General features: G+C 50.2%; 1 protein-coding gene across 2 annotated transcripts in view; it reads right to left on the bottom strand.

Moving 5' to 3' along the window:
* Positions 1–21,815, bottom strand: part of ACER3 (alkaline ceramidase 3) — a 50,441-nt gene that overhangs the window by 5,067 nt on the left and 23,559 nt on the right. For both annotated transcript variants that reach the window (XM_075851354.1, XM_075851355.1), the window contains exons 2-8: positions 21,675–21,785; positions 21,286–21,338; positions 14,262–14,314; positions 13,596–13,677; positions 12,125–12,160; positions 504–562; positions 150–251 (exon numbers count right to left, since the gene is read on the bottom strand). In XM_075851354.1, the coding sequence (XP_075707469.1) occupies positions 150–251; positions 504–562; positions 12,125–12,160; positions 13,596–13,677; positions 14,262–14,314; positions 21,286–21,338; positions 21,675–21,785 (496 nt within the window). The remainder of the gene's footprint in view (positions 1–149; positions 252–503; positions 563–12,124; positions 12,161–13,595; positions 13,678–14,261; positions 14,315–21,285; positions 21,339–21,674; positions 21,786–21,815) is intronic.

Here is a 21,815-nt window from a genome sequence, read left to right as displayed (position 1 = left end):
TTAACCCGCTCGACAAACGCCGTAAAAAACAATGCAAGAATTTGGTTTCGCCACAACTGAATAGAGCGATTGTGTTATTTATTGCACACGGTAGACGGCGTAAATATAGGATGCAAAAGTCGTGACACAGCCCCCTACACAATCCTTACCTCCAGGTATCGCAGAAAATGTTGTCCACATTCCACAGCAAAAATCCCATTAAAAACACTCCTAACGAGGTGTAAGCCAGACCCCTCAGCCACGGGTAGACCCTGCAAGACGACAAGTGACCATCAGCAACAAGGACTGGCAAAGGAGAACTCTAATCAAAGAGGTCGGGACTGTGTGACTGCTGGGGGTCTGACCGCTGGGACCTCCGGAGTGTAATGGTGCCCATGCACCCTGCATATAAGTGTTACCCCTCAGTAGTCAGACCCCCGACATTCACACTGCATGTAACGAGTAAAACCCCCATCCTACTAATGAGCGGCACGTGGCAGGACTGGGTAATACAGGGGCCTTACCATGTAACTATATAGACAGATCGGAGGACGAGGAAGGTCACCAGCACTCCGTACATCACCTGGAGGGGGAGGAGACAAAAGAAAAACCAGGTAAGAACGCAGACGATGCAGAGATCCAATCAGAAAGCCCCATCCATGCTGCAATGTCAACCTCATCGTGTGTCCGTACAGGGTGTCACTAAGCTACAGTCTCACATGTAACCCCGGTGTGAGGCCGGTATATGTCCGCATACTGCAAACAAACCAGTATAGATATTCTATCCGGCAGGGTCCTTTAAATTAGCGTGTATGTTTCTTTAACACGGGAGTCTATTAGACAACTGTCACAACCTACGTTTACATGTTAGGGGCGGGGCTTGGCAAGGCTTGTTTCCTATTGAACACAGAGCAATGTGGGAGGGCTCCTGGTGCAACAAGTTGCCCTACAGTCAGAGACCGTTCTGATCTGAGGTTTGTGAAAAGGAGGAGGGGAAATATGAAAGAGAAAAAGGGTTTAAAAAAAAATAAAAAAAAGGAGGATTATGGGATTGCTGTCAAAATGCCATGTTCCGTTCAGGGTCTCGTCATGTCCCATTTATGGCATTTTTCTTTCAGTGCACTGGTGCCGATGGGAACAGCTGTAACGGCAATGAAAACCATTGTGGTGCTGCGCTTATTATACCATAAAAAAACAAAACTTATATATATATATATATATATCTTCCATGTGTAGAGCAGATTGTCTGATTAATCAGTCACAGGTGCATAAGGAGTTAAATGTAAGGTCAGAGGTCGCTGTGAATGAAGATTTGATCCATGTGCGGGAAATCCTCATCCTGAGCCCCTCAGCTCCAGATACTGCTGTATACCCCTCCTGGCCCTCCTCACTGCTGTATACCCCTCCTGTCCCTCCCCCGGCCTCACTGATGTATACCCCCCGTCCCTCCCCCGGCCTCACTGCTGTATTCCCCTCCTGTCCCTCCCCCGGCCTCACTGCTGTATACCCCTCCTGTCCCTCCTCCGGCCTCACTGCTGTATACCCCTCCTGTCCCTCCTCCGGCCTCACTGCTGTATACCCCCCGTCCCTCCCCCGGCCTCACTGCTGTATACCCCCTCCTGTCCCTCCTCCAGCCTCACTGCTGTATACCCCCCGTCCCTCCCCCGGCCTCACTGCTGTATACCCCTCCTGTCCCTCCCCCGGCCTCACTGCTGTATACCCCTCCTGTCCCTCCTCCGGCCTCACTGCTGTATACCCCCCGTCCCTCCCCCGGCCTCACTGCTGTATACCCCCTCCTGTCCCTCCTCCGGCCTCACTGCTGTATACCCCCCGTCCCTCCCCCGGCCTCACTGCTGTATACCCCTCCTGTCCCTCCCCCGGCCTCACTGCTGTATACCCCCTCCTGTCCCTCCCCCGGCCTCACTGCTGTATACCCCTCCTGTCCCTCCCCCGGCCTCACTGCTGTATACCCCTCCTGTCCCTCCCCCGGCCTCACTGATGTATACCCTCCTCCGGCCTCACTGCTGTATACCCCTCCTGTCCCTCCCCCGGCCTCACTGATGTATACCCCTCCTGTCCCTCCTCCGGCCTCACTGCTGTATACCCCTCCTGTCCCTCCCCCGGCCTCACTGCTGTACACCCCTCCTGTCCCTCCCCCGGCCTCACTGCTGTATACCCCTCCTGTCCCTCCCCCGGCCTCACTGCTGTACACCCCTCCTGTCCCTCCCCCGGCCTCACTGCTGTACACCCCTCCTGTCCCTCCCCCGGCCTCACTGCTGTACACCCCTCCTGTCCCTCCCCCGGCCTCACTGCTGTATACCCCTCCTGTCCCTCCCCCGGCCTCACTGCTGTATACCCCTCCTGTCCCTCCCCCGGCCTCACTGCTGTATACCCCTCCTGTCCCTCCCCCGGCCTCACTGCTGTATACCCCTCCTGTCCCTCCCCCGGCCTGCTGTATACCCCTCCTGTCCCTCCCCCGGCCTCACTGCTGTATACCCCCCCCCCGGCCTCACTGCTGCATACCCCTCCTGTCGTCCCCCCCGGCCTCACTGCTGCATACCCCTCCTGTCCCGTCCCCGTCCCCACTGCTGTATACCCCTCCTGTACCCCCCCAGCCTCACTGCTGTATACCCCTCCTGTCCCTCCCCCGGCCTCACTGCTGTATACCCCTCCTGTCCCTCCCCCGGCCTCACTGCTGTATACCCCTCCTGTCCCTCCTCCGGCCTCACTGCTGTATACCCCTCCTGTCCCTCCCCCGGCCTCACTGCTGTATACCCCTCCTGTCCCTCCCCCGGCCTCACTGCTGTATACCCCTCCTGTCCCACCCCCGGCCTCACTGCTGTATACCCCTCCTGTCCCACCCCCGGCCTCACTGCTGTATACCCCTCCCCCGACCTCACTGCTGTACACCCCTCCTGTCCCTCCCCCGGCCTCACTGCTGTACACCCCCCCTGTCCCTCCCCCGGCCTCACTGCTGTACACCCCTCCTGTCCCTCCCCCGGCCTCACTGCTGTACACCCCTCCTGTCCCTCCCCCGGCCTCACTGCTGTACACCCCTCCTGTCCCTCCCCCGGCCTCACTGCTGTACACCCCTCCTGTCCCTCCCCCGGCCTCACTGCTGTATACCCCCCCCCCCCGGCCTCACTGCTGTATACCCCTCCTGTCCCCCCCCCGGCCTCACTGCTGTATGTATACCCCTCCTGTCCCTCCCCCGGCCTCACTGCTGTATACCCCTCCTGTCCCTCCTCTGGCCTCACTGCTGTATACCCCTCCTGTCCCTCCCCCGGTCTCACTGCTGTATATCCCTCCTGTCCCTCCCCCGGCCTCACTGCTGTATACCCCTCCTGTCCCACCCCCGGCCTCACTGCTGTATACCCCTCCTGTCCCTCCTCCGGCCTCACTGCTGTATACCCCTCCTGGCCCTCCTCCGGCCTCACTGCTGTATACCCCTCCTGGCCCTCCTCCGGCCTCACTGCTGTATACCCCTCCTGGCCCTCCTCACTGCTGTATACCCCTCCTGGCCCTCCCCCGGCCTCACTGCTGTATACCCCTCCTGTCCCTCCCCCGGCCTCACTGCTGTATACCCCTCCTGTCCCTCCCCCGGCCTCACTGCTGTATACCCCTCCTGTCCCTCCTCCGGCCTCACTGCTGTATACCCCTCCTGTCCCTCCCCCGGCCTCACTGCTGTATACCCCTCCTGTCCCTCCCCCGGCCTCACTGCTGTATACCCCTCCTGTCCCACCCCCGGCCTCACTGCTGTATACCCCTCCTGTCCCACCCCCGGCCTCACTGCTGTATACCCCTCCCCCGACCTCACTGCTGTACACCCCTCCTGTCCCTCCCCCGGCCTCACTGCTGTACACCCCCCCTGTCCCTCCCCCGGCCTCACTGCTGTACACCCCTCCTGTCCCTCCCCCGGCCTCACTGCTGTACACCCCTCCTGTCCCTCCCCCGGCCTCACTGCTGTACACCCCTCCTGTCCCTCCCCCGGCCTCACTGCTGTACACCCCTCCTGTCCCTCCCCCGGCCTCACTGCTGTATACCCCCCCCCCCCCCGGCCTCACTGCTGTATACCCCTCCTGTCCCCCCCCCGGCCTCACTGCTGTATGTATACCCCTCCTGTCCCTCCCCCGGCCTCACTGCTGTATACCCCTCCTGTCCCTCCTCTGGCCTCACTGCTGTATACCCCTCCTGTCCCTCCCCCGGTCTCACTGCTGTATATCCCTCCTGTCCCTCCCCCGGCCTCACTGCTGTATACCCCTCCTGTCCCACCCCCGGCCTCACTGCTGTATACCCCTCCTGTCCCTCCTCCGGCCTCACTGCTGTATACCCCTCCTGGCCCTCCTCCGGCCTCACTGCTGTATACCCCTCCTGGCCCTCCTCCGGCCTCACTGCTGTATACCCCTCCTGGCCCTCCTCACTGCTGTATACCCCTCCTGGCCCTCCCCCGGCCTCACTGCTGTATACCCCTCCTGTCCCTCCCCCGGCCTCACTGCTGTATACCCCTCCTGTCCCTCCCCCGGCCTCACTGATGTATACCCCTCCTGTCCCTCCCCCGGCCTCACTGCTGTATACCCCTCCTGTCCCTCCCCCGGCCTCACTGCTGTATACCCCTCCTGTCCCTCCCCCGGCCTCACTGCTGTATACCCCTCCTGTCCCTCCCCCGGCCTCACTGCTGTATACCCCTCCTGTCCCTCCCCCGGCCTCACTGCTGTATACCCCTCCTGTCCCTCCCCCGGCCTCACTGCTGTATACCCCTCCTGTCCCTCCCCCGGCCTCACTGCTGTATACCCCTCCTGTCCCTCCCCCGGCCTCACTGCTGTATACCCCTCCTGTCCCTCCCCCGGCCTCACTGCTGTATACCCCTCCTGTCCCTCCCCCGGCCTCACTGCTGTATACCCCCCCCCGGCCTCACTGCTGCATACCCCTCCTGTCCCCCCCCCCGGCCTCACTGATGTATACCCCCCGTCCCTCCCCCGGCCTCACTGCTGTATTCCCCTCCTGTCCCTCCCCCGGCCTCACTGCTGTATACCCCTCCTGTCCCTCCTCCGGCCTCACTGCTGTATACCCCCTCCTGTCCCTCCTCCGGCCTCACTGCTGTATACCCCCCGTCCCTCCCCCGGCCTCACTGCTGTATACCCCTCCTGTCCCTCCCCCGGCCTCACTGCTGTATACCCCTCCTGTCCCTCCTCCGGCCTCACTGCTGTATACCCCCCGTCCCTCCCCCGGCCTCACTGCTGTATACCCCCTCCTGTCCCTCCTCCGGCCTCACTGCTGTATACCCCCCGTCCCTCCCCCGGCCTCACTGCTGTATACCCCTCCTGTCCCTCCCCCGGCCTCACTGCTGTATACCCCCTCCTGTCCCTCCCCCGGCCTCACTGCTGTATACCCCTCCTGTCCCTCCCCCGGCCTCACTGCTGTATACCCCTCCTGTCCCTCCCCCGGCCTCACTGATGTATACCCTCCTCCGGCCTCACTGCTGTATACCCCTCCTGTCCCTCCCCCGGCCTCACTGATGTATACCCCTCCTGTCCCTCCTCCGGCCTCACTGCTGTATACCCCTCCTGTCCCTCCCCCGGCCTCACTGCTGTACACCCCTCCTGTCCCTCCCCCGGCCTCACTGCTGTATACCCCTCCTGTCCCTCCCCCGGCCTCACTGCTGTCCACCCCTCCTGTCCCTCCCCCGGCCTCACTGCTGTACACCCCTCCTGTCCCTCCCCCGGCCTCACTGCTGTATACCCCTCCTGTCCCTCCCCCGGCCTCACTGCTGTATACCCCTCCTGTCCCTCCCCCGGCCTCACTGCTGTATACCCCTCCTGTCCCTCCCCCGGCCTGCTGTATACCCCTCCTGTCCCTCCCCCGGCCTCACTGCTGTATACCCCCCCCCCGGCCTCACTGCTGCATACCCCTCCTGTCGTCCCCCCCGGCCTCACTGCTGCATACCCCTCCTGTCCCGTCCCCGTCCCCGGCCTCACTGCTGTATACCCCTCCTGTACCCCCCCAGCCTCACTGCTGTATACCCCTCCTGTCCCTCCCCCGGCCTCACTGCTGTATACCCCTCCTGTCCCTCCTCCGGCCTCACTGCTGTATACCCCTCCTGTCCCTCCCCCGGCCTCACTGCTGTATACCCCTCCTGTCCCTCCCCCGGCCTCACTGCTGTATACCCCTCCTGTCCCTCCCCCGGCCTCACTGCTGTATACCCCTCCTGTCCCACCCCCGGCCTCACTGCTGTATACCCCTCCTGTCCCACCCCCGGCCTCACTGCTGTATACCCCTCCCCCGACCTCACTGCTGTACACCCCTCCTGTCCCTCCCCCAGCCTCACTGCTGTACACCCCCCCTGTCCCTCCCCCGGCCTCACTGCTGTACACCCCTCCTGTCCCTCCCCCGGCCTCACTGCTGTACACCCCTCCTGTCCCTCCCCCGGCCTCACTGCTGTACACCCCTCCTGTCCCTCCCCCGGCCTCACTGCTGTACACCCCTCCTGTCCCTCCCCCGGCCTCACTGCTGTATACCCCCCCCCCCCCCGGCCTCACTGCTGTATACCCCCCCCCCCGGCCTCACTGCTGTATACCCCTCCTGTCCCCCCCCCGGCCTCACTGCTGTATGTATACCCCTCCTGTCCCTCCCCCGGCCTCACTGCTGTATACCCCTCCTGTCCCTCCTCTGGCCTCACTGCTGTATACCCCTCCTGTCCCTCCCCCGGTCTCACTGCTGTATATCCCTCCTGTCCCTCCCCCGGCCTCACTGCTGTATACCCCTCCTGTCCCACCCCCGGCCTCACTGCTGTATACCCCTCCTGTCCCTCCTCCGGCCTCACTGCTGTATACCCCTCCTGGCCCTCCTCCGGCCTCACTGCTGTATACCCCTCCTGGCCCTCCTCCGGCTTCACTGCTGTATACCCCTCCTGGCCCTCCTCACTGCTGTATACCCCTCCTGGCCCTCCTCCGGCCTCACTACTGTATACCCCTCCTGTCCCTCCCCCGGCCTCACTGCTGTATACCCCTCCTGTCCCTCCCCCGGCCTCACTGCTGTATACCCCTCCTGTCCCTCCCCCGGCCTCACTGATGTATACCCTCCTCCGGCCTCACTGCTGTATACCCCTCCTGTCCCTCCCCCGGCCTCACTGCTGTATACCCCTCCTGTCCCTCCTCCGGCCTCACTGCTGTATACCCCTCCTGTCCCTCCCCGGCCTCACTGCTGTATACCCCTCCTGTCCCTCCCCCGGCCTCACTGCTGTATACCCCTCCTGTCCCTCCCCCGGCCTCACTGCTGTATACCCCTCCTGTCCCTCCCCCGGCCTCACTGCTGTATACCCCTCCTGTCCCTCCCCCGGCCTCACTGCTGTATACCCCTCCTGTCCCTCCCCCGGCCTCACTGCTGTATACCCCTCCTGTCCCTCCCCGGGCCTCACTGTTGTATACCCCTCCTGTCCCTCCCCCGGCCTCACTGCTGTATACCCCTCCTGTCCCTCCCCCGGCCTCTCTGCTGTACACCCCTCCTGTCCCTCCCCGGCCTCTCTGCTGTACACCCCTCCTGTCCCTCCCCGGCCTCACTGCTGTATACCCCTCCTGTCCCTCCCCCGGCCTCACTGCTGTATACCCCTCCTGTCCCTCCCCCGGCTCACTGCTGTATACCCCCCCCCACGGCCTCACTGCTGCATACCCCTCCTGTCGTCCCCCCCGGCCTCACTGCTGCATACCCCTCCTGTCCCCCCCCCCCCGGCCTCACTGCTGTATACCCCTCCTGTACCCCCCCAGCCTCACTGCTGTATACCCCTCCTGTCCCTCCCCCGGCCTCACTGCTGTATACCCCTCCTGTCCCTCCCCGGCCTCACTGCTGTATACCCCTCCTGTCCCTCCTCCGGCCTCACTGCAGTATACCCCTCCTGTCCCTCCCCCGGCCTCACTGCTGTATACCCCTCCTGTCCCTCCCCCGGCCTCACTGCTGTATACCCCTCCTGTCCCACCCCCGGCCTCACTGCTGTATACCCCTCCTGTCCCACCCCCGGCCTCACTGCTGTATACCCCTCCCCCGACCTCACTGCTGTATACCCCTCCTGTCCCTCCCCGGCCTCACTGCTGTATACCCCCCCTGTCCCTCCCCGGCCTCACTGTTGTATACCCCCCCCTGTCCCTCCCCCGGCCTCACTGCTGTATACCCCTCCTGTCCCTCCCCCGGCCTCACTGCTGTACACCCCTCCTGTCCCTCCCCCGGCCTCACTGCTGTACACCCCTCCTGTCCCTCCCCCGGCCTCACTGCTGTACACCCCTCCTGTCCCTCCCCCGGCCTCACTGCTGTATACCCCCCCCCCGGCCTCACTGCTGTATACCCCTCCTGTCCCTCCCCCGGCCTCACTGCTGTATACCCCCCCCCCGCCTCACTGCTGCATACCCCCCCCCCCCCGGCCTCACTGCTGCATACCCCTCCTGTCGTCCCCCCGGCCTCACTGCTGTATACCCTCCTGTCCCCCACCCCCCGGCCTCACTGCTGTATACCCCTCCTGTCCCCCCCCCCCCCCCCCGGCCTCACTGCTGTATACCCCTCCTGTCCCGCCCCCCCCCCCGGCCTCACTGCTGTATGTATACCCCTCCTGTCCCTCCCCCGGCCTCACTGCTGTATACCCCTCCTGTCCCTCCTCTGGCCTCACTGCTGTATACCCCTCCTGTCCCTCCCCCGGTCTCACTGCTGTATATCCCTCCTGTCCCTCCCCCGGCCTCACTGCTGTATACCCCTCCTGTCCCACCCCCGGCCTCACTGCTGTATACCCCTCCTGTCCCTCCTCCGGCCTCACTGCTGTATACCACTCCTGTCCCTCCTCCGGCCTCACTGCTGTATACCCCTCCTGGCCCTCCTCCGGCCTCACTGCTGTATACCCCTCCTGTCCCTCCCCCGGCCTCACTGCTGTATACCCCTCCTGTCCCTCCCCCGGCCTCACTGCTGCATACCCCCCCCCCCCGGCCTCACTGCTGCATACCCCTCCTGTCGTCCCCCCCGGCCTCACTGCTGTATACCCCTCCTGTCGTCCCCCCCCCGGCCTCACTGCTGTATACCCCTCCTGTACCCCCCCGGCCTCACTGCTGTATACCCCTCCTGTCCCTCCCCCGGCCTCACTGCTGTATACCCCTCCTGTCCCTCCTCCGGCCTCACTGCTGTATACCCCTCCTGTCCCTCCCCCGGCCTCACTGCTGTATACCCCTCCTGTCCCTCCCCCGGCCTCACTGCTGTATACCCCTCCTGTCCCTCCCCCGGCCTCACTGCTGTATACCCCTCCTGTCCCACCCCCGGCCTCACTGCTGTATACCCCTCCTGTCTCACCCCCGGCCTCACTGCTGTATACCCCTCCCCCGACCTCACTGCTGTATACCCCTCCTGTCCCTCCCCCGGCCTCACTGCTGTATACCCCCCTGTCCCTCCCCCGGCCTCACTGCTGTATACCCCCTGTCCCTCCCCCGGCCTCACTGCTGTATACCCCTCCTGTCCCTCCCCCGGCCTCACTGCTGTATACCCCCCCGGCCTCACTGCTGTATACCCCTCCTGTCCCTCCCCCGGCCTCACTGATGTATACCCCTCCTGTCCCTCCCCCGGCCTCACTGCTGTATACCCCTCCTGTCCCTCCCCCGGCCTCACTGATGTATACCCCTCCTGTCCCTCCTCCGGCCTCACTGCTGTACACCCCTCCTGTCCCTCCCCCGGCCTCACTGCTGTATACCCCCCCCCCCCGGCCTCACTGCTGTATACCCCTCCTGTCCCTCCCCCGGCCTCACTGCTGTATACCCCTCCTGTCCCTCCCCCGGCCTCACTGCTGTATACCCCTCCTGTCCCTCCCCCGGCCTCACTGCTGTATACCCCCCCCCCCCACTGCTGCATACCCCTCCTGTCGTCGTCCCCGGCCTCACTGCTGTATACCCCTCCTGTCCCGTCCCCCCGGCCTCACTGCTGTATGTATACCCCTCCTGTCCCTCCCCCGGCCTCACTGCTGTATACCCCTCCTGTCCCTCCTCTGGCCTCACTGCTGTATACCCCTCCTGTCCCTCCCCCGGTCTCACTGCTGTATATCCCTCCTGTCCCTCCCCCGGCCTCACTGCTGTATACCCCTCCTGTCCCACCCCCGGCCTCACTGCTGTATACCCCTCCTGTCCCTCCTCCGGCCTCACTGCTGTATACCCCTCCTGTCCCTCCCCCGGCCTCACTGCTGTATACCCCCCCGGCCTCACTGCTGTATACCCCTCCTGTCCCTCCCCCGGCCTCACTGATGTATACCCCTCCTGTCCCTCCCCCGGCCTCACTGCTGTATACCCCTCCTGTCCCTCCCCCGGCCTCACTGATGTATACCCCTCCTGTCCCTCCCCCGGCCTCACTGATGTATACCCCTCCTGTCACTCCCCCGACCTCACTGATGTATACCCCTCCTGTCCCTCCTCCGGCCTCACTGATGTATACCCCTCCTGTCACTCCCCCGGCCTCACTGATGTATACCCCTCCTGTCCCTCCCCCGGCCTCACTGATGTATACCCCTCCTGTCACTCCCCCGACCTCACTGATGTATACCCCTCCTGTCCCTCCTCCGGCCTCACTGATGTATACCCCTCCTGTCACTCCCCCGGCCTCACTGATGTATACCCCTCAAGTTCTTCCACCTAAACTCTCCCAACCAACCAGTCAGCCAACCAACCCCCTCCCTATGTCTTTATGGACCTTGTGCACTGGAGCGCAGTCATGGGAAGCAGAAAAGGCTGAACCCCAAACTGTACATACGAAGTTGGAAGCTGCAATTGTCCACAATGTCCCGCGTGCTGAAGAATTAAGATTTCCCTTCACTGGAACTAAGGGGCGCCTGAAAAACACCCCCATAGCGTTACCCCTCCCCCACCAAACTGTACAGCGGGCACAATGCAGTCAGGCGGGTAACGCTCTCCTGGCAATCACCAAACCCAGACTCATCATCAACACATTTCCGAAGCTCCAGAGTCCAGTGGCGGCGGCTTTACACCCCTCCATCTGACGCTTGGAGTTGTGCTTTGAAACAGGACTGAATAATGATCGGGAGGTGCGTCCCAATACTTTTGTACATATAATGTATTTTATGTTTCGATTTCTCACTGCTTGCTGTCAGTGAATGGGAAAACTCATGGTTTACAAACTAGAGGCAGAAACACTTCATGACCTAGACCAGCTCACACAGCAGATGGACCTACTATAGTGTATGTAGAATTACAGAACCCTCATCTATTCTAGACTTCAAGGCTGATACATTGTAGCGAATGCTCAGGAAGGGAGAGTGATTTAAGATGAAGTTAACAGAGGAGTTCCTTTGACGGGATACATTGCAGCAAACAACCAACTGTGAGACATATTAGTTCTCTACAGGTTTTTAGCTTCTGATATAAAGGTCCACTAACTTTAGGTAATCCCTATTAGTTTATTTCCCAGTTTAGCTGCATTGTCTATTGGAGTCTGAGCAGCATCCGGAGTCTCTTCTGACAAAGATTATTTCAGTCTCTCCACCATGCTTTATACTGCAACTCTGCTTATTCAGATTGGCTGCAGTGTATAAGCACAGGCTCAGAAGGAAGTCACTATAATGGAAATCCGCTCTCTATGTACTAAGGACAGAAAATCAAACTACAAGCAACTAAACTACCAGTGAGAAAAATGTAAAGATCACGTAACTGCTGCAAAAAGACAGAGGGAGGAGCCTTAATAAAGGGGGAGGGGCCTGGAGAGATGCTTAAGAGGATCAGACTTCTCCTTTCCTGACTTAAGAGTAAATACTCCCTATGAAGCAATACTTCTAAAGCACATTTCCATAGAACTCGGTGTTGTGCCGTTCCTCTGTTATTCCTCCTGGAAACTGGATGTTACCAGTTGGGGGGTGTGTCGCTACACAAACGGACACTGTCCAATCAGTGCTGACAGAGTGAGACTGTGTAGGGAAACGGCCCTTTGACAAGGGGAATGGTAGAACACAGTTGTCAATTTATTCATACATTTCGAAGAGGAATAACAGAGGAATCGCACAATGCAGAGATTTAAGAAAAGTTGCAGGAGTGGTCACAGGTTTGGGGGGAGGGGGGGGGGGGGAAGAGGAAAAGACCATTTTCTAATCTGTGTGCAACGTGACATAGAAAAGCAGTAACTGTACCTGATGAAACACCGGCTCCTTCCAGAGCAAGTAAACCTGATGGAGAAACAAAAATTCTTATTAGAAGTTCCAGGATTCGATATTATCATCGTGCCGTACAACATATCGATGTAGCAGTGCTCAGTCATGAATCCACTAAATAAGCCTCCGATTGGGACCCTACGGAAAATATTTTTCTTGATTCTCCTCCTTGCGATTACTTCATTTCCTACAAGATGCCACTAGAGGGAGCCACCTGCACACACTACCGCATCCACAGCTTATACACACACACACACACACACACACACACACACACACACACAGACTGTCCACACCAATACTACCGAGGTGTTTAAAGTGTAACTAAACTTCTAAAAAACCTTTGACACCAGTTTATCAATTCCCTATCTCCTCTCTAATCTAATAGCCGCGATGATGTTGATAACTACAGTGATTTTTTTTTTTCTTCAAAAAAGTTTATTATTTGCAAAGTTATGTTCATTTTTCCAAATATGCTAATGTGGCTCTACTTGCCAAATGGGAGGTAACGCTTTCTTTTCACTCTGGGCGGTGCAAAGTTTTCTGTATGACGCTGTCCAATCAGAATACAGCTTCTCACCCTTCCCTGCCAGGGTGATTATATAGTATACAGCTTCCATTTCTGACAGTTTTCAACTGGCGATATCTCCGGTTGTTTCACAGCCAGAACTTGTGTCATATGAAAGATTAGATTCTCAGAACCGCTGGTCTAGGTGGTCCACAGCCGGAGATATGGCTATTTGAAGTGACCCCCCTTCCCTCCAGCCTCAGTCTCTCACATTGTGTGAAGCAGCTTCATGCTGATAGGACAGCGTCAGAGGCTGTGAGGAGGCTCCACCTCCGGAGAATCGCTGCTGTTACCTCCCACTTGGCTAGTATAGCCTCATTTGCATATTTAGAAAAACGCTCATAACTTCTAAAATAATAAACTTTTTGGGACACAATTGTCACTATTATTATCAGTGTGACGGCGCCTATTAGATTAGCTAGGAGATTGGGAATTACTAAACTAGTGACAGATCCTGATTAACAAGGAGATCCTATACAGCACTGCTTTTAATTTCTAGATCAGGCTACTGTAGTGTGTTTAGTGTAACTATACACATTTCCCACAATGCATTACGGCAGACAAGGCTCGCTATACAGAAACGGAACCAGCAGATGTCAAAGATATCAAGTCCAGCATCGTTAGAGCGAACAGTTTTCCAACAGAATTTTGAATGCAGCTCTGGATGTGAACGGTGTAGAAGAACAAGATAAGTGACATATTAAATGTAGATCGGTAAAACTTAGATAGTTTCTGTTGGTGATATACAGTAGGACTAATTATGCCGTTGCCTAATATAAACGTGACTCCAAGTGAAATAAACACAACGAATAAAATTTGCCCCTCCCCCACAATGAACAATATGCCCTTTAGATATAAAAAAAAAAAAAACCCGACACTTACTGTAGTTACTACTACACTGAAAAGTATTAAAAGGACGAGCAGCAAATAATTATAGGAGTTTCTGTTCTTGAAACATTCGTATCTGAAAAAAGAAACAAAGCAGAACGTCACAAGGTGACCGGGCCATACTCATTGACCATCTATTATCCAGGCCTGCCCTAAGCGGGGGGCCAGTCTGCTGTTTTTGAAAGTCAATCCTATTCTGGAGCGCCAGATAACACTTCTGATGGTGGAAGATAATAGTGCACGTGACCACAGGTCCATCATAAAGCCTCATTACAATTACTATTAGAATCTGCCTGGATAACTGAACACGTACATCATTCCACCACCAGATGGCAGCAGAGAAGTAATATAAAACCTATATAACGTACACTGTCCAGAATTTTGGAAAAAATCTTAGGGTGTTTGGCCTTAAAGGGGTTCTCCAGGATTAGTAAAACATGGCTGCTTTCCTCCAAAAACAGTTCCACACCTGTCTATAGTGCTGCAATACCAGATACAACCCACGGACAGGTGTGGCGCTGTTTCTGGCAGAGAGCAGCCATGTTTTACTAATCCTGGAGAACCCCCCTTACATTTTTTTACATCTCGTAGATACTAAAAGTAACAATTACATTTGTGAGAAACATTTAGGCTCTATTCACACAATGTTTTGCGACTTACAGACAGTAGACGAACACGCTGCAGCTGTAGATCATGGGCAGTTCATCCAGAAGCTGCAAAGAAAAAAACCGGCGCATGACTAAAAGGGGTTAAAATTGGCACTTTCACACCCTCCTCTAAAAGATAAAAATTAAAAACGTCACGCCAATATTGCCACGGTTTTACCTTTACCGACATTACCTTTTACTTCTTAACCCCTTCCCAATTTTGGCCTTTCCACATTGTGACCGTCATAACTTTTTTACTTTAACTCCGAAATGACTGCACGAGGCCTTGTGGTTTGCAGAAAAGTTGTACATGGTTAGAGAATCATTTTGGGCTGCGCATGTGTTCGTGTTCCCCTTTTATAAACCCCTATATAACCTAGTGTATTACCCGCTGCATGTACAATACATAGCCAGATGCTATGTAAGGCTCATCGCCCCTTTGTGTTTGCGCCTCTATTCTGCGGCATAGAATGAGTTAAACGTTGAAGCAAAACCATGGGCAAAAGTTTTGACTACGCTTTCAATACAGTTAAAAATGAAAAAAAAAAATAATAGGGGTATAACAGGGGATTGGTTTAGCTCAGAACACTGCCCAATAGACACAAATAATATTATTCACACAAGATATCCGGAATATTATTTATCACCCACCGATTACTGCCCCCTATGTACAAGAATATAACTACTATAATACTGCTCCTATATACAAGAATATAACTACTATAATACTGGCCCTATATACAAGAATATAACTACTATAATACTGCTCCCTATATACAAGAATATAACTACTATAATACTGACCCTATATACAAGAATATAACTACTATAATACTGCCTCCTATATACAAGAATATAACTACTATAATACTGCTCCTATATACAAGAATATAACTACTATAATACTGCCCCCTATATACAAGAATATAACTACTATAATACTGACCCCTATATACAAGAATATAACTACTATAATACTGCCCCTATATACAAGAATATAACTACTATAATACTGACCCCTATATACAAGAATATAACTACTATAATACTGCCCCTATATACAAGAATATAACTACTATAATACTGACCCCTATATACAAGAATATAACTACTATAATACTGCCCCCTATATACAAGAATATATCTACTATAATACTGCCCCTATATACAAGAATATATCTACTATAATACTGCCCCTATATACAAGAATATAACTACTATAATACTGCTCCCTATATACAAGAATATAACTACTATAATACTGCTCCCTATATACAAGAATATAACTACTATAATACTGCCTCTATATACAAGAATATAACTACTATAATACTGCCCCCTATATACAAGAATATAACTACTATACTACTGCCTCTATATACAAGAATATAACTACTATAATACTGCCTCTATATACAAGAATATAACTATTATAATACTGCCTCTATATACAAGAATATAACTACTATAATACTGCCTCTATATACAAGAATATAACTACTATAATACTGCCCCCTATATACAAGAATATAACTATTATAATACTGCCTCTATATACAAGAATATAACTACTATAATACTGCCCCCTATATACAAGAATATAATTACTATAATACTTCTCCTATATACAAGAATATAACTACTATAATACTGCCCCCTATATACAAGAATATAAATACTATAATACTGCCCCCTATATACAAGAATAGAACTACTATAATACTGCCCTCTATATACAAGAATATAACTACTATAATACTGCCCTCTATATACAAGAATATAAATACTATAATACTGCCCCCTATATACAAGAATATAACTACTATAATACTGCCCTCTATATACAAGAATATAACTACTATAATACTGCCTCTATATACAAGAATATAACTACTATAATACTGCCCCCTATATACAAGAATATAAATACTATAATACTGCCCCCTATATACAAGAATATAACTACTATAATACTGCCCCTATATACAAGAATATAACTACTATAATACTGCCCCCTATATACAAGAATATAACTACTATAATACTGCTCCTATATACAAGAATATAACTACTATAATACTGCACCCTATATACAAGAATATAACTACTATAATACTGCCCCCTATATACAAGACTATTACTATAAGGCCTGATTTACACGAGCGTGTGCGTTTTGCGCGTGCAAAAAACGCTGCGTTTTGCGCGCGCAAAAGGCATTTGACAGCTGCGTGTGTCATCAATGTATGATGCGCGGCTGCGTGATTTTCATCATAGAGATGAGGCTAGTCGACGCCCGTCACTGTCCAAGGTGCTGAAAGAGCTAACTGATCGGCAGTAACTCTTTCAGCACCCTCGACAGTGAATGCTGAACACAATATACACCAACCTGTGAATAAAAAAAGACGTTCAAATTTACCAGGAACTGCCTGCTTCCTCCAGTCCGGTCTCCCGGCCGTTGCCTTGGTGACGCGTCCCACTCTTGTCATCCGGCCCCACCTCCCAGGATGACGCGGCAGGCCATGAGACCGCTGCAGCCTGTGATTGGCTGCAGCCTGTGCTTGGCCTGTGATTGGCTGCAGCTGTCACTTGGCCTGAATTGTCATCCCGGGAGGTCGGACTGGAGGAAGGAGCCGGGACTTATCGGTAAGTCCGAACTTCTGTTTTTTTTTACACGTATATGGCGATCGAAAGTCACTGTCCATGGTGCTGAAACAGTTTAAGTCTTTCAGCACCGTGGGCAGTGACTGTCTCCTGACGTCGCGTACCCGAACATTTTTTGCCGGGTTCGGTCAAAACGAGTTCGGCCGAACCCGGTGAAGTTCGGTGCGCTCATCTCTAATTTGACACTCCGTTTGGATGTTTGTAAACAGAAAAGCACGTGGTGCTTTTCTGTTTACATTCAGGAGTTTGACAGCTCTTGCGTGATTTTCGCGCATGCAACGCAGTAGCGTCCGTGTGGCATGCGTTGTTTTCACGCACCCATTGACTTCAATGGGTGCGTGTTGCGTGAAAAACGCACGATTATAGAACATGTCGTGAGTTTTACGCAACGCACTCACGCTGCGCAAAATTCACGCATCGTCTAAACTGCCCCATAGAGTAATATAGGTGCGTACGACACGCGTGAAAAGCACGCGCGTCGCACGCGCGTATATTACGCTCGTGTAAATGAGGCCTAATACTGCCCCCTATATACAAGAATATAACTACTATAATACTGCCCCTATATACAAGAATATAACTACTATAATACTGCCCCCTATATACAAGAATATAACTACTATAATACTGCCCCTATGTACAAGAATATAACTACTATAATACTGCCCCTATATACAAGAATATAACTACTATAATACTGCTCCTATATACAAGAATATAACTACTATAATACTGCCCCTATATACAAGAATATATCTACTATAATACTGCTCCTATATACAAGAATATAACTACTATAATACTGCCCCCTATATACAAGAATATAACTACTATAATACTGCTCCTATATACAAGAATATAACTACTATAATACTGCCCCTATATACAAGAATATAACTACTATAATACTGCTCCTATATACAAGAATATAACTACTATAATACTGCCCCTATATACAAGAATATAACTACTATAATACTGCTCCTATATACAAGAATATAACTACTATAATACTGCCTCCTATATACAAGAATATAACTACTATAATACTGCCCCTATATACAAGAATATAACTACTATAATACTGCCCCCTATATACAAGAATATAACTACTATAATACTGCTCCTATATACAAGAATATAACTACTATAATACTACCCCCTATATACAAGAATATAATTACTATAATACTGCCCCTATATACAGGAATATAACTACTATAATACTGCTCCTATATACAAGAATATAACTACTATAATACTGCCCCCTATATACAAGAATATATCTACTATAATACTGCCTCCTATATACAAGAATATAACTACTATAATACTGCCCCTATATACAAGAATATATCTACTATAATACTGCCTCCTATATACAAGAATATAACTACTATAATACTGCTCCTATATACAAGAATATAACTACTATAATACTGCCCCCTATATACAAGAATATAACTACTATAATACTGCCCCTATATACAAGAATATAACTACTATAATACTGCCCCCTATATACAAGAATATAACTACTATAATACTGCTCCTATATACAAGAATATAACTACTATAATACTACCCCCTATATACAAGAATATAATTACTATAATACTGCCCCTATATACAGGAATATAACTACTATAATACTGCTCCTATATACAAGAATATAACTACTATAATACTGCCCCCTATATACAAGAATATATCTACTATAATACTGCCTCCTATATACAAGAATATAACTACTATAATACTGCCCTCTATATACAAGAATAGAACTACTATAATACTGCCCCCTACATACAAGAATATAATTACTATAATACTGCCTCCTATATACAAGAATATAACTACTATAATACTGCTCCTATATACAAGAATATAACTACTATAATACTGCTCCTATATACAAGAATATAACTACTATAATACTGCCCCCTATATACAAGAATATAACTACTATAATACTGCCCCTATATACAAGAATATAACTACTATAATACTGCCCCCTATGTACAAGAATATAACTACTATAATACTGCTCCTATATACAAGAATATAACTATTATAATACTTCCCCCTATATACAAGAATATAACTACTATAATACTGCCCCTATATACAAGAATATAACTACTATAATACTGCTCCTATATACAAGAATATAACTACTATAATACTGCCCCTATATACAAGAATATAACTAATATAATACTACCCCTATATACAAGAATATAACTATAATACTGCCCCCTATATACAAGTATATAACTACTATAATACTGCCCCCTATATACAAGAATATAACTATTATAATACTGCTCCTATATACAAGAATATAACTATTATAATACTGCCCCTATATACAAGAATATAACTACTATAATACTGCCCCTATATACAAGAATATAACTACTATAATACTGCCCCCTATATACAAGAATATAAATACTATAATACTGCCCCCTATATACAAGAATATAACTACTATAATACTGCCCCTATATACAAGAATATAACTACTATAATACTGCTCACTATATACAAGATTATAACTACTATAATACTGCCCCCTATATACAAGAATATAACTACTATAATACTGCCTCCTATATACAAGAATATAACTACTATAATACTGCCCCCTATATACAAGAATATAACTACTATAATACTGCCCCTATATACAAGAATATAACTACTATAATACTGCCACTATATACAAGAATATAACTACTATAATACTGCTCCCTATATACAAGAATATAACTACTATAATACTGCCCCCTATATACAAGAATATAACTACTATAATACTGCACCCTATATACAAGAATATAACTACTATAATACCGCCCCCTCTATACAAGAATATAACTACTATAATACTGCCCCCTCTATACAAGAATATAACTACTATAATACTACCCCCTATATACAAGAATATAACTACTATAATACTACCCCTATATACAAGAATATAACTACTATAATACTGCCACCTATATACAAGAATATAACTACTATAATACTGCCCCTATATACAAGAATATAACTACTATAATACTGCTCCTATATACAAGAATATAACTACTATAATACTGCTCCTATATACAGGAATATAACTACTATAATACTGCTCCTATATACAGGAATATAACTACTATAATTCTGCCCCCTATGTACAAGAATGTAACTACTATAATACTGCCCCCTATATACAAGAATATAACTACTATAATACTGCCCCTATATACAAGCATATAACTGCTATAATACTGCCCCTATATACAAGAATATAACTACTATAATACTGCCCCTATATACAAGAATATAACTACTATAATACTGCCACCTATATACAGGAATATATCTACTATAATACTGCCCCCTATGTACAAGAATGTAACTACTATAATACTGCCCCCTATATACAAGAATATAACTACTATAATACTGCCCCTATATACAAGCATATAACTGCTATAATATCCCCCTATATACAAGAATATAACTGCTATAATACTGCCTCCTATATACAAGAATATAACTACTATAATACTGCCCCCTATATACAAGAATATAACTACTATAATACTGCCTCCTATATACAAGAATATAACTACTATAATACTGCTCCTATATACAAGAATATAACTACTATAATACTGCCCTCTATATACAAGTATATAACTACTATAATACTGCCCCTATATACAGGAATATAACTACTATAATACTGCTCTTATATACAAGAATATAACTACTATAATACTGCTCCTATATACAAGAATATAACTACTATAATACTTCCCCTTTATACAAGAATATAACTACTATAATACTGCCCCTATATACAGGAATATAACTACTATAATACTGCCCCCTATATACAAGAATATAACTAGTATAATACTGCACCCTATATACAAGAATATAACTACTATAATACTGCCCCCTATATACAAGAATATAACTACTATAATACTGCTCCTATATACAAGAATATAACTACTATAATACTGCCTCCTATATACAAGAATATAACTACTATAATACTGCCTCCTATATACAAGAATATAACTACTATAATACTGCTCCTATATACAAGAATATAACTACTATAATACTGCTCCTATATACAAGAATAGAACTACTATAATACTGCCCCTATATACAAGAATATAACTACTATAATACTGCCCCTATATACAAGAATATAACTACTATAATACTGCCACCTATGGGTTATAGCGCTGAACAGATATGAAGATAAATGTAGACGAGCAATGCATTATATAGTGAGCTCTCTGTGTCATGTGATGGAAGCTCTTCCTATAATAAGACATGCGATTGGTCGCCGTTGTTACCTGCATCTCGTACTGCAGCGTCATGTGGAAGAACCAGGATCCCATCCCAACAGCTGTAAAACAAAAGGGCAGTGACAATTATTCTCTCATCAGTTTGGATATATAATACACAGATAACCCAGCAGCACATTTGCCCTGTGTTCACTGCTGCAGGGGGGAATTATCCAGCAGTATATAACGCATATAGACGCTGTACTTGGCCTTCAGAGATCAGCGGCGCCCTCTATTAAAGTAGGAGGAAGCCGGATGTCATAGGTTTAAGCTGGAAAATCTATTTGCTATGGACAGCATGTGGTGCATTAAAAACATTACTAAAGGGATGAATGTGGAACAGCATGTTGGGAGTTGTAGTTCTACAGCGCATCCAGCAAAAACACAGGACTACTCACCAGCGATCCCCATGTAGGCAACCAGGTACCTGGTTTCTAGGCCGTCTTTTACCGTCTGCATCGCTCCATAGATGGGAGGTAGGATCATGATGAGGTTGCTGACGGTGTTCCCTGTACGGAGAGAAGATGGGGGTATACGGG

Source organism: Rhinoderma darwinii, chromosome 2 (assembly GCF_050947455.1).
Source record: "Rhinoderma darwinii isolate aRhiDar2 chromosome 2, aRhiDar2.hap1, whole genome shotgun sequence".
NCBI classification, from domain to species: Eukaryota; Metazoa; Chordata; class Amphibia; order Anura; family Rhinodermatidae; genus Rhinoderma; species Rhinoderma darwinii.
This window is presented reverse-complemented; position numbering and strand designations above follow the sequence as displayed.